Source organism: Perna viridis, chromosome 7, assembly GCF_037379345.1.
Source record: "Perna viridis isolate PV_CMFRI_1.1 ecotype Kerala chromosome 7, ASM3737934v1, whole genome shotgun sequence".
Classification (NCBI taxonomy): Eukaryota; Metazoa; Mollusca; class Bivalvia; order Mytilida; family Mytilidae; genus Perna; species Perna viridis.
In genome coordinates, this window is record NC_142451.1 from 42,579,082 (window position 1) to 42,598,326 (window position 19,245).

Here is a 19,245-nt window from a genome sequence, read left to right on the forward strand (position 1 = left end):
AATTTTCATTTATATGCGTTGCAAATAAGTCAACGAAAGTAAATTGAAGGAAAAGAACAGTTATTTTCATTCGACTGTTAGAGATTATTTAACATGGCTGGAGAAGAGACTTCAAAACTGAGTGATGCTGAGAAAAAGTTGATTGATGCAATTACGAAAGGTATACTGCTACTTAATTCAGTTTGAATTTAACGAATATTAATGATTTAATAATTTGATGCGAAAAAAATAAAACCATCTCTTTAAAAGTGATTACAAATGTTGAAAAAAACCGTTGTCTCCCTTGTTAGATGGACATGCATGATGCATGACATGAACTTTTTGAATCTTGAAGTGTTATACATGTTGTATGTACACGTATTCTCCTTTCCACACATAGGTAGTGAGGTGGTGCTTTGTATGTGCCTTTACCTCAGTTGACTTACTGAGAACCAGGGCTCCATCTACTTGAGAAAAAAACAGGGAGACATGACTTCTCTTTCAGAGAGACACTAGGGAGAAGTGAATGCTTACACGCATCATTTACTATTGCTTTTTAAAACTATGTGTTATATGTTACTTATATGCACACGATATAAGCAAGCATTTTCATATATTCATCTTCTTTTATTGAGATAAATTAAATGTTACTTTTTCTTTAAACTACATATGTACATGTACAGTGTAAGTAACTAAATATTTTGGACAAAATTAAATCAGCCTGGTGACTGAATGATTGACTGTATCATATATTCATGAAATTGAATTTCTAATCTATACCACTACCTCTTACCAAATTAATTACAGCAAAATTCATATATAATTGCTCAAAGCAAAGCTTCTTGCAATACATTGTCCTATTGACTATGTCTTTTAGCAGCACTAGAATAGAAAATTTCAGGCAGTGACATTTTGTTGGAATTTTCACTAAAATTCAGTCCTGAATACATTTTCGGGCTGGCGGGCAGGCTACTATTTCTAACTCTGCTGTTATGTTACATTGTATGATACATGAAGATCAAAAGAAACGCTTTGGATTTTCTACCAAATTATCAACTGAGATAAATAAAGTCCAAAGAACCTTCACAACCAATTGTCACTTTTCATAATGAAACGTTAACGGTAAAACATGAATTATCGTAAGCTGAAGTGAAGAATGTTCATTCCAAATCCTGTCTTAAACGTTTGAAACAAAAACCTGATTAAAATACTTGCTTGTAGCAGATAATTCGATAATCTCGGAAAATTTTTACAATTTATTTTCTTAAATTACGCCATTTTTGTTTGAATTGTTATCGGAAGAGAGATAACTCTGGTCAAAATACTGTTAAAAGACGGAATACAGTCCAGATCATGGACGATGTCTGAAAGTGAGAGGGTGACTTCACTTCACTTCACTTTTGGTGTCATCTGAGAGTGAAATGAGTGACTCCAGGGCGACTATTTCGCCCGAATTACCCAGTAGTGTAAGCCTTGCTTAGAATCCTGAAAGCTAAAATAATTCAAAGTCAGTTGCCTTGAGTTCTGGGTCGTCTACCATATTCTTAGAATTATGTGTCGTGCTCATTTGTGTATACTACACACCCCCTACTTGGTAAGGGAGATCGATGAAAAAAGGTAGTTTCCGTGGAAAACATCCACTGGGAAGTGAGGAAACTTACCTGCAGGAGACCACATTAAGATATAAGGATTCCAGTAAATTTCCTGAAATGTGTTTCATTTCATCATTAATCTTTTAAATAAAAGTATTTTTTATGTTTCCATACGTTTGCAAGCCATTTATTGATTAAAATATAACAATTTATTGGATCCATTCATTGGGTCATTTAAAATTATTACATTACTTGTTTGTATGCAAAGTAGTTATTTCACTAAAACAATGGCTTCAAGTCTGGCCATTTATAAAAAGTTGTTTTAAGTTGCCAAGCTTTTGTATTGATACTTGACATCTGGAAACAGTTCATCAAGTGGATTAAAGGATTTGTGACAATTGTTTTTGCCTTTGAAATTGAAATTGATCTTTTGTTATTTGATAATTTAATGACAATGGGCCAGAGTACAGGTTGGCATTCCCGTTATTATGTATTTGACACTTCACCGCTCATAGGTGAAAATCGTAAAAATGTCCAATTTTGTACACCTACCCATATTGTGCAAATAGTGCTAAAGTAATGTTACAGGTGAAGTAGTTATGATTAGGATGGCATGTATTGAGAGAAGCTAGTCATGGTTTTTGTTTGGTACTAACTATGAAATGCAAGAACTTGGCATTGTTGGATGAAACAACAATTAAATAGCAGTAAAACTGTATAAAAATTATGTCTCCAGAAAAAAATTTGGAAACTCATTGTTTTGGTGTATACCGACAGACCGTGCACCCTCCTCCTGGAGCAAAGAAAAAGTTGAAAAAAGTGTGCGGTATACATGAAAGAATATGGTATACATGTACGTCACCATCTTCTCTTTGTGAAATAGGTCTTCTTTTGAGGAAAAAAAGTTTTATATTTTAGAGTTTAACCTAAAAATATCATGCTTTTTAATGGATTTGCAGTTATTCTAAATAAAATGTAAAAGCTGTTTTGTTGACCCTTATTTTGATATGATGTGTAATGGAAGTGACTGTATTCTGTTTACATGTACACATGGTTTTTACTATTATCACATGATTATCATATGATTTTGTTACTGATATAAACAGTCATGTTTGTTTGTTTTGTTTGTTGGGGTTTAACGCCCGCGTAGTAATATTTCAGCTGTATTCAGGCGATGAAAATGAAGTGGATGATAAAATGAACATGAAATGATGATGAAATGAAAAATGGGATGGGACACAAGTATAATGGGGTCGATAAATTTTGATTGTCACTGGAAATAGGGAGAGGTGGGTAGGGTCGGGCAATTTAGCCTCCTGTGGCGGAGGCCTATGGTTCCCACTCCGGAAGAGTTCTTTATTGTGTGAGGAACGTGGCATCTTTCCCAACATGGTGCACCACTGGTTTGCGGTCAGGTTTTCCGTATTATAGCCTGACAACCCCAGCATGTAACAAGCCAGGGGTACCCCATTCCACCACCTTGGGCACACAGCCCAGTTGCTCTGTGGGCAGAACGCCCTAGCCCCCGGCTAGGGTTCTGAGCTCTATTTAGTCGCCTTTTACAACAAGCTTAGTGCTGCTGCAGGCCTATTCTTTTGACACCTGGACCTGCACGGGGCTAAACAATTGTGAGTTGAGCTTGGAGTTTTACGTTAACTGTTTGAGACTTCGTATTTTATATATCCTTAATGTATTAGTGAATAATATTGAGTTCATAACATATGCAGAGTTGCCTATCCCTACAAATTTGGTGTAAAGCTCATGATCTTCAAGGCCATCTTACACCCTTATGATTGTTGTCGAATTCCTAAGGCTTTGGCAAATTTTCTGATATCCAGATTTTTTTTCGGTTATGTTCCATCTTCTCTATATACAATGTATGACTATGTTAGTATTGTACCAATAGTCAATTCTGGTTTGAAAACATCAAACAAAATGTCCATGCATAGTTGTGAAGAAAGTAATGATGCTCTTGCCAAGAAAAAGCAAAAAACAACATAATGAAAAGTATAATTATATTCATTTTATTGACATTCATCCATAAATCAGCTTTCTGCAACAAATAATGAAACTCACCATTTATACAATGTATGACTATGTTAGTATTGTACCAATAGTCAATTCTGGTTTGAAAACATCAAACAAAATGTCCATGCATAGTTGTGAAGAAAGTAATGATGCTCTTGCCAAGAAAAAGCAAAAAACAACATAATGAAAAGTATAATTATATTCATTTTATTGACATTCATCCATAAATCAGCTTTCTGCAACAAATAATGAAACTCACCATTTTTTATCTTAAGTTACTATTTTTTGGGGTACACCTTACTATTTTCTTAAGAAAGGGGTAGGCAAAGTCTCTATATAAGTAACAATCCATGCTATGGTTGGTCAGTTCAGCCTGCATTTGGTAGTTAAGTGAGTTCATCAGTGCAATTTATTGCTTTCTTCTATAGATAGCCATTCAGGTGTGTAGGACACCCTATTTTCTCTTTAGACTGTTACAGTCTGAATGTTCTTTACTTCTAATTAACACATGTATAGATTTATGGTTATGTTGTGTAACATTTCAAGACAATGCTTTGGTTTAGGTTGTTAGATACAAATGTATTTGGACCTGTAGGCTTCTTTATTGGTTAAAAATTTCTACCTAGAGAGCTATTTAAATCATTCAGGAACCTACCTAGATTTGTATTTAAATTGGAACTGGTCTATTTCAACTAGCTGTAATCTTTATTACAACAGAAACCTTTGAGAGATGGATACAATGAACAATTTTGATGATTTATTAACCATCCATTTATTGATGAGTTTCTGAAAAATTGATTGTCTTCTAAACTTAAAAATTCATCTTTCAATTACATGTACATCTAAATGTACCATTTAAGTATAAGAAGCTTCATAATCTATTACTACAGGTTTAGCGCAATATTGATTATATGTTCACAGTTTTGACAACCATACTTTTCTGGTTTATGCCACTTATCACTTATTAAATACTGAATATAACTGTAAAGTGTGATTAGTACTTTTAATCAAACTGATTTTCCATGATATATCAATAAACATGTACAGTACCTGTCTAAACCAGACAGTTTTTAAGTTTTATGTTTATTTAAAACTTTTGCAGTGAAACCTGCTTAAACCGATTCAAACCCTTAAAAACAAAAAAAACTGTCGAAGCCAGACAATTTTTAAGTCCTTTTATATCAATTTAAATGTATTTAACCTTAGTAAACTGGACACCTGTCTAAAGAACTAAAGAGGTTTGGTTTAGACATGTTCTTCTGTATATTGATCCTTTTTTCTTCCCTTTGAAAATATAGTCCAAAATGTAATTCCTTTTAAATCATTCAATATCTCTTTTATAATCTCTCATTTTGTTTTTTGCAATTATTCAGCTCAATAATATTCTATTATTTCTGTAAATGAAATTAAGATCTAGTCTTCTTATCAACAAAAGATTTCAGGGACTCCTTTTCTCCTTTTTTGCTTAAGATATTTAGTAATAAGTTTGCATTTAGTGAATTTATTTCTTGCAGTTATTTGTCAAGAAACATAAAATGTGCTAAGAATGTTCAATTGAACACATTTATCAGTCAAAATCTTCATTCTATCATATATATTTTACCATTCATAAACATTGATTTTAAACAAGTAAAATTGGCAGGAAAATTCAAATTGATAAAAATGTCTAGTTTTCAAAAATCTGACATTAAATAAGGAAATTGTTTTCTTAAGCTCAAATTAGTTTTATTTGTGTTTAATTATAGTGTTGGATAAATACTCTGCCAATATAGAATGTACATGTGCATGTAAATGTAAATTAACTTTTAAAAGGAACAAATTTGTATGTGTGTGTGACTTTGGATCAGTAGTATGGATTGACATTCAGTTTATACAAATCAGGGAAAAACAGTTCCAAATAGTATGAAACATGTAAATGTTTGATCACAATTTTTATTTTACATCATTAAATCTTTGAAATTTAGTTCATGCTAAATTTTTACAAGAATCATAAACACCCAGTGCTAATAGTACTTTGATTTTAAAATTTACCTTGGCTAACAAAAAGAAAGGAAAGAGAAGGGACGCAATGTTAGATAAATATATTTTTGTTATCATATTCATATAAGTTTTCCCAAAATATTATAACATTATGAAGTGTTTGGTTTTTTTGTAGGAAAGATTGAGGAAGTTCAAGCATTATTTAAAGAGCCATCAATTAAAGTCGATTTTCTTGATGATGTAAGTACATGTATTAGAGAAGTTCTGATAGGACCTTGGCCTTACTTTTTAAGTAAATAAAATATGTTGGGCTCTAGTTCATCTGTCGAAAGTTTATGTCTGGCATACATATGTACTTGTAGTAGAATTAGTTTAAACATATTTTATTTGTAATACATGCATAACAGTAGATTAGTACAATGTAGATGCCAAAGATTTCTTAATTACAGTACTCAGTTGGATATATAATCACCCATCATCTCTTAATTATGTATTCACGAAAATCCTCAAGAAATTTTAAAAATCAAATATTTTTTATGTAATCCAAAAAAAAATAATAATCTATTCAATTGCAGGACCAAACTTGAAAAGAAAAATTGCCATTTTTTAAAATTAAGATAAATTGAGATAATTTATGCCATGATCCAACTAAATACCAACACCAATAAACATACATTATTAAAATTTTCATTAAAATCTGGCAGTTTGTCACAAAATTATTGCTAGCTTACACTGCACTAGATATTTAGGCTATGTACTGCCTATTTGCATTTCTAACCAAAAATCTGCTCTGGTAAATCTCAGTCTTCACCACTAACTTTCCTGTTCACAGGCCCTAAATACATTTTTCCGTATTTTTTATATAGTAACGGTTGTTCTGTAGAAGTTAATTTTACAGGCCTACCTCAATTTTTGCAAGACTTAGGCTTGGGACTACTGCTTAACCGTGTAGGCTGAAATCTGTACACTTACAGTACATACATTTGAAAATTTTATGTTTACATTTCTGTTGTTAGTAAAATATGACTGTAGAAACATGTTTTGTGAAGGAAGTAAACAGGCATATATGTAGAACACTGTACAAAGAAGCATTAAACAAAGTTTTCAGTCCTGAACATAAAAATTACATTCATAATGTCCTAGATTTTGACTTTAGCAGAACCTTAAACTCATTTTGCTTTACCAAACTAAAATATGCATATCATGTTATATAAATCAACTTTACACTGATTAGAAGTTCTGATTTCAGACTGGTACAACACCACTTCAACATGCAGCATTTAGAGGAAAAACAGACATCTGTCAACTATTGTTGTCAAATGGTGCAGATGTTAATTCTAGGTTTCATGAAAATGGATATACTGCACTCATGTTTGCTGCTTTGTCAGGTGAGTAAAATAGGAATATATAATACCTGTTTTTATGGAGCAATCTTTGTAAGAGTTTTCAATACCCAAACATCAAATGGCTGTGTGAAATTGTATGGTATAATGTAAATGAATTTTGTTCAATATTAAAACTTATGAACCAGTAGGGAAAGTGTAGAAAACTCCAAAATACCTAATAGGAACTAAAAGAATGTGTTTATCAACATGTTACATTTAATATTATATATCAAGAAAAATCATTTGTTTTTGATGACACAGGAAACCCAGAAACTACAAAATTGTTACTAGATGCAGGGGCCAGGACAGATTATACAAACTCAGTTGGTAGGACTGCAACTCAGATGGCTGCTTTTGTTGGTCAGTATGTAGTGTGAAATTTTAGGTAGACCTGGGAGGTAAATTTTAGGTAGACCTGGGAGATAAATTTTAGGTAGACCCAAGAGGTACACTGATGCAGTGCTGTAGAATTTTAGAAACTTTGTTTCTTGGGAATGTTTATATACTGTGCAATGTTTGTTGAATCAGAATACTTATCTTTAATAGTAACTTATCCAATTTATTGAAACTTAAATTATAGATCTGTTATTTGTACAAAATTTTAAAACTCAAATAAATTATCTGTCAGTACCCCAAAAAAATGTATACTATATATTGAACTGTACTTCATTCTTTAATACTCTTAGCCAGAAGAGAAGCTCTCATAATTCATTTACTTATTTTGACAGGTCAACACGAGTGTGTATCTGTTATCAACAATTTCTTCTCCAAAGATGATTTGAATGTTTATACTTCAGTGCAAGGTAGGGGTACATTTCTTTGAAGAAGCAGGTTTTTCTCAATTGCAGGAGCTAGTGGAGTTCCTGGGTAAAATCTTTGGCAAAGTTATTCCAAGGATTTTATTTTAATAATGGTAACAAATCATGTTTTTATACTACCACTCAACGAGTGGGTGGTATATTGGAATCTCCATGTCCGTCCGTCTGTTTATCTGTCTGAATTTCATGGCAATTATCTGGAGAGTTTCTAGAGAAAATTTTCATCTAAAAAATCTCAGCTGCCAACATATGAATTGATTTCAAATTTGGTGTGTGGCTTCATATTGATAGGGCATACATTGTAAGTGATTTTTGTTGCATTTCAATGTCAACTTCCTGTTGGAGTCAATAGGGGTATGCCTTGCATGACAACATGTGCAACTTTATTTAAGTAATATGATGTTGTAAGTGAATATAGTTTTGTCAAGTATACACATAGACTGCCAGATATAGCAATTATTGAAAAAAATATCAATTGACAAAAAAATTATTGACAGGATGGGTGGAGATGAGCATTTAAAAATGAGTTTCAATTGTCCTTTCAAACAAACCTTTACTGCTTCTGAAGCATTTACAAACTCCAACATAGATGTTGATGTATAACCCAGTTCTAGAGGTTCATGGTATACATATTTTATTATTTTATATTTTCCAGGTGTTGACACGGAACCTAGACTTCCTCATGAGTTGGCACCTCCTCTTGTCAAACTTATCAATTTTGCAAATCTTCATCCTGTCAAGGTGAGAAATGATTAATGTAGTGGTGCTTTTACCTTTGAAATAATTGACTTATTAGTTATTTTTTGTTCAATCTTTGATTTGTAATAAGATGTAGAAAACTAAGCAGTAAACTGCGTTGTTTTAGATTTATCATTTCTATTGACTTTGAGGAATCATTTGCATAGTGAAGGGACTACTCTATAATGTACGAGTTTTCACTTTTGCATACTTACATATGTACATGATATAAAGAATTGATTGCTAGTTGTTAATGAGGTACAGTAGTACCTATTCCTATGTCATTGTGGTGAAAACCAAGTACTGGTAATAAACGCAGATTCCTTCCTGTTTCAATGCAGAATTCTATTCCAAAGTAGAAGTTTACCAATTCAGTTCTTTTTATTGATGTTGAATATTGACATACCTTTTTACCATTTTCAGTTGTTTCTCATTAAAGAAGTCAATATTTTTTTACTGCCCACCTCCCTTTTTTTGTCTGCCATAAAATACATAATACAATGGATGTTAAGTACCATTCTGTGTAAGATTCAGGCAATGGATGGCACATCATTTTTCTCAATTTGGTCTTTTATGCCTAAAGTACATTCAATATGTCTAGGAAACAACCGAAAAGCAATTTTAATTTATTCTGAAGCATCTATGACATAGCTGTTTTTGACTACTTTCATATTCTACCTGTTTCTTAAGCAAATAAAATACTTTGAACTTCATTTAGTTAAAGAGTCCTTGTTTTCACCCTATTTCATGCTAATTATGTAAGCATTTCTAGTATTGCCAGTTCTGGTTACTTTACAGGTAGGTTTCCATCTCCAGGACAATGTAGGTATGTTAGAGAATTCTAAGAAGGTTGTACGAGTGTTAGAATCTCTCTGTGAGAAATGTATGAAAGCCAGAGATACCAATCATGTGATGGCCATGAAAACACACTACTTCTCATTTGTTGTGTCGGAAGCTGCAAAAGCCTACAAGGAGAAGCAGAGTCTGGATGACTGGATCAAAAGGTTAGTGTAAACTGAGCCATGTAATAAAGGCAGGTCATTCTATTGTTCCAATTTTATGGTTTTTTTTTGCAGTATTTAAGGAGGTAGACCTAGGGTAAGACACAGAACTCTTGAAATCAGGGTTATGTTTGTATCATATTCAATTTCTCCAAAGCTTATCAAGCTTTCATTTGAAACAGAATAAAACCAGCCAAAGTTATAAAGCATAAGACAAAGCATAAGATTGATGCTGAATCCAAATGTACCAATGATTTGTAAGAGTTGTGTCCCTCACCCTAGGTCTACCTCCTTATGCTAGGATAGAAACTGTCACAAGAAAGAATTATTTGACGTCATTGACATACATATACATGTAGGTGGTATTTGTGAAAACAAAGATGCTACAAACTAGTATATACATAAACTCAGAATAAGTGAAAAAAAATTATTAAAAACTAATTTATTTACAGTAGTTCTGCCTTTGTCTGTCTTTCTACAATAAATAGTTACCTGATTGCTTGAAGTTTTTGAACTGATTTTGGCCTTGGATTTGGACTACACTGAATCAGATCCTAACTTGTTTTGTGAGCAGGGGCATTCATGACATAATCAATTTTATCCATGCTTAGGTTAATAAATCGTTTCTGTAACCATTTGTATCCACTAGTGGGGGGTTGGCCCTCTAGCTTCAGCTTTACTTTAATGTGGTGATCAGCAAGTCCCTCACATGCTTTTGTATCAGAGTCAGCTCTCCTAGATAGGTTCCCTACCATGGGTGACGACTCAATGGGAAAGCAGCGGGAATCGATGGCATACCACCAGAAGCCCTCAAGTCCATGAATGACACTACCATTCAATATCTTCTTGGGCTATTAAACCAGATATGGGAAAAAGAAAAAATTCCAAAAGACTGGCAAAAGGGACTCTTGGTAAAACTACCTAAAAAGGGGGACAAATCCAATTGCAACAACTGGAGAGGAATAACTCTTTTGTCCATTCCTAGTAAAATCCTATGCAGTATAATCTTACAAAGAATGAAAGAAGAGATTGATAGCAAGCTGAGAGATGAACAAGCTGGATTTAGACAAGAACGATCATGTGTTGACCAGATTGCAACACTCAGAATAATTATTGAGCAAACGATCGAATGGCAGTCATCCCTGTATCTAAACTTTATTGACTTCCAGAAAGCATTTGACAGCATAGATCATCAGGTCTTGTGGAACATTCTAGGACACTATGGTATTCCTCCAAAGATTATTTCCATGATTAAGTTACTGTATGAAGAATTCTCTTGTCAGGTCATACATGCTGGTACATTGACGGATCCTTTCCCTGTAACAACTGGCGTAAGGCAAGGATGCATTCTTTCTCCCCTTCTCTTTCTCATAATCATCGACTGGATAGCAACAACAGCTTACAACGACCCTCATGGTATACAATGGACACTAACATCTCGTCTAGAAGACCTCGAATTTGCAGACGACATATGCACACTATCGCATCGTCTTCAAGATTCCCAACACCAGGTCAACCATCTCGAAGAAACAGCTAAAAGAACAGGATTGTATATCAACACAGCCAAAACCAAAGCCATGAGAATCCAACAAAACCAGATGGATCCAATATTGGTAAATAACCAACAGATAGAGAATGTAGATAAATTTACGTACCTTGGAAGTGTCGTGAGTACAACTGGAGGCACTGACGAAGATGTACAAGCCAGAAAGATGAAAGCATTACAGGCTTTTTCCATTCTAAAGCCAGTATGGAAAAGTAGAACACTGAGAACGACTACTAAGATCAAAATTTTCAACAGCAATGTTAAGTCTGTCCTGTTATATGGTTGCGAGACCTGGAGAGAAACAGAAAACACCATGAAATCTATACAAGTCTTTGTTAACAAGTGCCTAAGAAATATACTGAATATCAGATGGCCAGAAAAAATAACAAACAAGAAACTCTGGCAAAGAACAAAACAACAACCAATAGAAAACACCATTCGAACCCGAAAATGGAAATGGATTGGTCATACTTTAAGGAAGAACAATAAAAACACTACAAAGCAAGCTTTAGATTGGAATCCCCAAGGGCAAAGAAAAAGAGGAAGACCAAAGAACACCTGGAGGAGGGGTTTGAACTCTGAACTGAAGAGAGTAGGACTAACGTGGAAGAATTGTAACACCATCGCCCAAAACCGAAGCGAATGGAGAGAAACTGTAGTCGCCCTATGTCCACCCATGGACGAAATGGAATAAATCATAAATCAGGTTAATATTTGTAAATTATATGATTTTACATGTACATTGAAAAAAATACTGATGTTTTTTTCAGTAAAAATGTAAATTTTTTTTAATTTTCAATCATCCATTCATGTATACTGGTGATTCAGTACACTTGATGCTTTCTTTACAGCTTGATAAGAGGAAGACCATCTGATGGATATCCAGTGTTTCAGGAGAATTTAATTCGAGAGTCTATTAAAAAATTTCTGTATTCAGATTGTCCATTGTTTCACCAGTGTGTTAAAACGTTATCCCCAGTCAAAATAGTAAGTTGTAACAAAGGATTTCCATAAGATTTGATTGTTAAAAATGTATAACAGTAAACGCAATTTCACTAAAAATGGTATGAATTTAGGCTTTGCCTATGAGGGATTGAGCTATTTGTACTCAAATAACAAACAAAAACAATTGACAGAATGATTCTAAGCCATCCATGGATGACATTTGAGACCCCTTACATGACACTGCATCCTTATTAATGTCCTAGCTAGCTAAAAATGGAGTGACGCAATGTTGTTCTCTTTTAATAGGGTGCAGAATCTTTTAGAAGTTATGAAAAAGAATAGGATTCATAACTGCATTATGAAGAAAATAATAGATGTTTTTAAAAGGACTGCCAACAGGCCAAAATAAAAATTATCCTAGATTCTCATCCCCTCCTGACCCAATGTTTTTCACCCTCCTTGAAAAATTTTATCCTTTTTTTTCCGATTAAGGTCAATTTCTTTCAAATTGACTACATAAAATTGATGAAAACGGAATAAAATCCATCAGCTGCTCCTAATTTTGAAAAATAGTCGATGAGAATATATGAGTTTTTATTATGGCCATAATAAATAACATGCACTGTTAGTGATCGCCATTACTAAAATTAGACAACTAATTTTTACAAAAATATTGTATAAGCAATTTTTAAAAAAGATTCTGAAACTCCTGAATTTTAGTATACATCACAACCTGTTGGTCGATTACAGATTGCTGTCAATTATTCTTAAAAATATAATCAATTACAATTGATTACGATTACCCCATCCCTGATCACAAGCTCTCATAAGCCTTAGTCATGTGGTTTGTGATATAATATTATGACTCCAGTTACATTTGTATGTTAGTCAGTGTTAATATTAAAAAATGATATAAGTAAATATTGGATATTCACAGGAGCATTGTGTTTTACTTTCATCGACAGGGTGATGATCCCACAGCTTTATCTGTTCTGACTCAAGTCATCAATGGGCAACGGTTCTTCAATGATGATAAAGTTTGTACAACATGTGGGGAAATAAAGGCAGAGAAAAAATGTTCAGCCTGTAAAATGGTTTGTATTTTATGAGCAATCTCATATTAGAGGACACTGTAGGTTTATGAGTAAAATCTGCCCTATTTCTAGGGTTAGTAATATGATTGTGTCTTCAGTATTTGAAGAGGGATACATGACCTACTTAATATCTTCACTCAGAGCATGACATAAGTTATGATACTTTAATACCTTTCTCAAACATTCTAGACTTGTTGACTGAATATCAGGTCAAGTTTCAGAAAAGTGTCTCATTGAAATGATTTGATGCTATTTGTACTTTTTAATCCTCATATTTACTGTTGTAGGTCAACTACTGCAACCAGAAGTGTCAGAAACTCCATTGGTCTACACATAAGAAATTCTGTAAAATTCTTGCAGGTAAATGGGTAGGAGTGTTAAATCAGGCTTTGGTTGGTACTTAAATTTGGACCTATATAAAATCTTGTCTTAAATAAGAAATACAATAACAAGTAAACAATAGTATGAGTTTAGGCTTTGCCCATGAGGGACAGAGTTATTTGTATTCAAAGTGCATTTTACTTTATTGATATTACACCATGGTCAATATATTGCTGATTTCTGGACCAAGTGGAATATGCCAGACTATAATGCATGATGTGTGTCAGCTTTGAAAGCTCAAGCAATCACATTCCAACTGCATGTGTCACTTCCGACAAAGATTTTGAGCTATTTATGTGTTTACAGATGATCTACATATGTAGGATGTCACTAACACTCCCTCCCTATAAATTCTGACTTGACAGAAGCTTAACTTTCCAATAATAGATTGATTATTTATGTGCAGTTATTGTTGTTTAATTCTGAAAAAAGTGACGTCTTGCTATGAATAGCAAATGCATGATTAACTCATTCATTTCTGACTTTACAGTAAAATTACTTTGCAACAATGAAAAAAAAAAACTTAAGTGACAGGGTTTCCCATGTTTTTAAAAGGACATGAATGCTGTCATTTTATGAAGTTAAAGTATTTTAACTGCTGTAGAAGTTTTGAAAATCTTTTAAGTTAACAATTGTATTTGTAATTAGTTATTAGTAATACCAGTAGTATTTCACGTACATGTAATTAGTAATTAGTAATAGTATTTCACATACATGTATGCCTCTATTTCTTTTTAAGTAAAAAATGTATATCATCCTGAATATCATCTCTGTTAGTATTTCTTGAAAATGGTTTTCCAACAACGATGTAAATTTGTTCATTTCTGTTCTATTGAGTATTGGAAGCCTTTACCAGTTTGATCTGATTAAAAATAATTTTTTGGTTCAAGAACAAATTTTACATCTTCCTTTATACTGAAACAATTGTGAATACAGTATTTTGCAACATGTATACCTAATTATTTGTTTGTAGATGAATATGTTAAATTGGAAGCAATGAAGAAAAAGGAAGAAGAACTGAAACAAAAGGAAGAAGAGCTACAAAAACAAGCTGATGAAATAAAGAAAAGACAAGCAGAGATAGAAACATTGAATGATGAGAAACAAAAATTAGAAAAACAAGTTGCTGATAATGAGCAATAATTCTGTTTCATTATAATTAATGTTTTATGTTTCACAAATTATCCAATTGACATGTGGAGTTTTAAAGAAAGGTATTTACAAGTATTATGGCCTTGTTATACAGACTATTAAAATTAATTTATGTATGCTGTAAAAAATAACATGGTAAATACACAGCTATTTAATAGTCTTTCTGTCACATATTGTTTGGTCTGTGGCACTTACAGAAAATCTTTTTAATTTAAAAAAAACTCATTTTTGAGTTATTTTGCTGACTCAAATTGCTAAAATATATATATATATATAAGTCTGTTCTTTTGAGTTTATACCTAAAAAAATTCTAGTTGTTTTAAAACTGTGACATGGTCATATGAGTTCTATGAAAAATATGTGGTTTTCTGATAGAGGCTTTAAATTAACCTTAATTAAAACAATACCTGTCTTTTCTGAACTTTTAAGTTTTTCTTCGTCATGACCTCAAGAAAAACCATCATAGTGTTTGTAAAGTTTGTCTTTTTATGATATTGATAGGTCAAATATAGTTAAAATGCACTATGGAAAATTGGCAGAAAAATGTTCCAGCACTCTCCCTGTATAAGCAGTCAAAATAAAAAATATCTATATCATAGATGCTTCAGGATAAATTTAGATTCATTGTAGCTTTTCTGTTGTTTTCTAGATGTATTGAATGTATTTTAGGCATGGAAGACCAAATTGAGAAAAATGACGTACCACCAATTACCTGATTTTTACACATAATGGTACTTAAACATACAGTGTTTGTACATGTTCAGGTTCTAAAATAGGTGTTTTTTACTCAGATTATTTTCTCTTATCTTGCCATAGTTTCTACTGTTAAAATTATACTTATAAGAGCTTTAGGTATAGAATATTTACTGCTTCTATAGAATGAAAAAAATGTAACTGGTATAATTTTACTACTAAGGGGGTTGTAAACCTTGACTATCCTGTCGGGTCTCGCACGGACGGCAAAGGTATAAATTTATGTTTCGTTGTCTAAAAGTAATTAATAGGTCTTGTAAGTCTTGTCACGTGACCCTGTGATTTCACAAGAATGTCTCTCTTACTTCCATTTAAAAACATACATATTGGTTGTTTATTGAGTAGACGCTAAAATCTTAACGATGAAACCATTTCACGTTTCATTTGTAAATATGATAAAGAAAATGACATTTCTCTAATTTTGCTTCAATTTTCGTACTGCTTGACCGGTATGGAAAGAAATGTTCTCATCACTAATGACTTTTGTTTGTGTTTGTGTGAGGTCAACATGTTTCCTACGAATTGGAATCATAATGTTTTGCGTGCTTTTCAATTTTGGGTATTTTTTACATTTTTAGGGCATTAGAGAAACAGAATCTACACTCAAAGCTTGTTGATTATGAATTTCTCACATCTCATGAAATAAATTTTATAGTTTGATTAGCTTGGCAAGCCTCACGACCAAAACTATAAAATTTATTTCACTTGATGTGAGAAATTCCATAATCAACTCGTTATCGTTTTAGATTCTATATGTAACCATTTCTACACTATTATAAGTTTAGTACATGTAACAATATGAAATAGAAAATTCTGATAATTGTGCATACTGCGGAAGTACTATAGTTCATGGGGTACCATTTTTTGTGGTTTTCGTGGGTAGGCCATACCACGAAATTTGGTTCCCAACGAAAAGGGAGATTTCCACTGAAGTGTATACTGAAAACCTCAAAACCATGAATTCAAGAGTCCATGAATTTGTGTTTCTTCCCTGATCCATGAAAATTGGTATCCACGAATTAAAGTACTTTCACAGTAATTGATGTACCAGATGCAGCAAATCAAATATAAATCTGTCTTTGTTTTTTTTTAATTATTTCAAAAGTAGAAATTCTGGATTTAAAGTAAAACGAGAATAGGACTAACAAGCCCTTATAATGAATTGACCTGTTAGGTCTGTATTTTTTTATGTTATTGTTGAAGTTCATAATATTGTCATTTTGTTCTATAGAAATTAAGGTTAGTTATATATATTTTAAATTTATTTTTTGTTAGTGTTTTTTACAAGTTTGTGTTTAACAGAAACTCAAGTCAGTAGAATTAATTAGCTTATCAATATAGAAGTTTGAAGAAAAAGGATGATGAACTTTTACAGTACTGTGTGAAATTTGTTCAAAGTTTCATTACTTTTATGTCTTTATTTTTTTTCCTGTAAGTATTGGTTTATGCAACTACAGTTTATGAATCATAAAAAAATACATGTTACAATTTTAAGTGTCAGTCCATGTAGGAATCAGGCAGTAGGTGAAACATGGTATGAAAAAAATCATCATTTTGATATATCATGCTGGACCATTGAGTTACGATTCCATTGAAAAACACTGAAAATGAACATTTCAAGGGCAGATAACTCTGTCAAAAACCTCATTTTTCTGAGATTCTATTGAAAAATTTCTGAGCAAAGCCAGTGATGCAGAGATTAAATATTGTTATTTTCATATAGAAAAAGTGTCCTTGAGTGATATTACATAGTCAGATCGGTAGGTTTTTGACATGCATGTTTCTGATTTTTTCCATTTTGCCTGATTCTTACAAACAATTACACTTAAGTTTGTTGCTTTATTCAAATTACTTTTATGCTTTAATTTGTGCCCCTTCAGAATTTCATACAATTCTTAAAAATATGGTCTATGCATTGTATGTTGCAGTGTCATGTCAAATATCTATTCTAAGGGATGACATATTCATTTAAGTAGCAGTCTATAAATATCAGACAGGAGGTGATTCTTGTATGTCATAACCCATCAAATTTACTTTCATTTCTTAACTTTAGAAATAGCATTCTGAGATAAAAATTTAAAGTTTAAAGATTGCACATGAAGTTGGCACTATGTCACTATGCAAGAGTAATTGGTCATGATTTGGTTGATTTTAGTTAGAGATTTAATAAATGGTTTCTTCAAAGTACAGATCTGTAGATCTTCAAGAATGAGGACACTTCCTGTACATGGTGTATGTAGACCAGAAAAGCATTGTTCATTTACTAGATTTTTTTATGCATCTTGAATCATCACTTTTATTGGCTGTATCTAAATTTTGTGGACTGGTACTTAAGTGTTAGAAGTTCAAGAATCAAGAGTCAGCATTCCGTCCAGCCTTCAGCTGATTTGAATATGTTGTCAAATAAATAGATAAACAAACAAATGATGCTGAAATTCTTGTCATTAAATGCCAACACAGTTTTACTTCTCTGGGAATCCTCAAAATCTCAGGGATGGTTACTGTACATTATATATACCTGTTCTATTCTCCCAGTCCCAAATTTCCTGGGTGTAGTTCTTGATTCTTGTGATAATATATCTATTTAAAAAAATTACTTTCTCCCATTAAGAAGAAAAGGGATGTAGTTTTGGCAGGACAGCCTACCTGCGTTAAAAGGATTACCATTATTCTATAGCTGAATCTGTTTGTTGTTGTCATGTCACCAATAAAGCTGTTTTTTTTTTTCTTCTTGGGTCCGATCCTCACGGAGTATAATTTTGTGGGTCAAATCATGTTCTCCAGTTACATAGTAATCTGTCCGTCTATCCACCAGAAACACTTCTCAGAAGAAAAAAACCAGCAGCTTTACTTATCAAACTTAGCATTTACTTGAACTGGTTGTCAGGGTCATAGCTCAATGTTCAAAATTTTACATGGTAAAAAGATCCTATGCTTAGTGTTGAATCAATTTGGGGGTTCCACATATCAAAACATGGACTTTGTTATTTGTGAATATGAAGACATGGGGGATCCATCTCTTATCCGTTACTCCTCCTAAACCACTGAATGGAATTTAATGAAACTTCAACAGAATCTGTATTACATGTTCCCATTGTGCATCTCCTATTTAAGATTTAGGTCCAAATCAATCTGGGGGGTTCACATAGTAAAAAATGGACTTAGTTATTTGTTAATATGGGGATGTGGGGGACCCACCTCTTATCCATTACTCCTCCTATACCACTGAATGGAATTGAATGAAATTTTCACAAAATATTTATTATATAATATAATCCCATTTTGTACCTCCTATCTTAGATTTTGATATGGAAGTCAAAAGTTGCATGTAATGAAATAGGGTATCAAGTTAGTGAGCATTACTAACAGTTTTTCTAGTTTCCTTGGATATAGGTTCTCTTTGCAGCATTGCTTTATTTTTTTACTATTTAATTATTTCAAAAGACTTAGATATATTTCATATGCAAGTTTTGAATTTCTTGTAGTTTCAGGTAGGTAAATCTTGTCTCATGAGTAGATGACACTAGGTACCATCCAGATGAACATAATCCAACAACTTTTTGAATAACCTAAATTACTGTTCCAAACTTAAAATATTAAAGAAATCATAAACATATATTAATATAAAATGGAAATAGTTGAGAAGATTATATTGTCTATGTGAACCACTTCTTTCATATGTTAAATATAATGATTTGTAGATAGAAATAAATTCTTCAAATATCTTTGTGAAACTAAGACTATAGTCTTCACAAAAGGTTTGGTTAGAAATTCAATAAAGGGCTTTTAAAAAGTGAGGAACTTAAGTTAAACAGTAAGGCTGCAATAAAGTATAAAAAAAATTCTAACAGGA

General features: G+C 32.5%; 1 protein-coding gene across 1 annotated transcript; it reads left to right on the forward strand.

Moving 5' to 3' along the window:
* The first annotated feature begins 1 nt into the window (after window position 1).
* LOC148612783 (ankyrin repeat and MYND domain-containing protein 2-like) lies at window positions 2-17,816 on the forward strand. Its single transcript, XM_088594522.1, has 11 exons — window positions 2-160; window positions 5,755-5,819; window positions 6,829-6,967; window positions 7,226-7,324; window positions 7,693-7,767; window positions 8,438-8,523; window positions 9,319-9,524; window positions 11,919-12,054; window positions 12,978-13,106; window positions 13,394-13,466; window positions 14,461-17,816. The coding sequence occupies exons 1-11, from the start codon at window positions 94-96 to the stop codon at window positions 14,628-14,630; spliced, it is 1,245 nt and encodes a 414-aa protein (XP_088450648.1). The 5' UTR covers window positions 2-93; the 3' UTR covers window positions 14,631-17,816.
* Window positions 17,817-19,245: the final 1,429 nt, after the last annotated feature.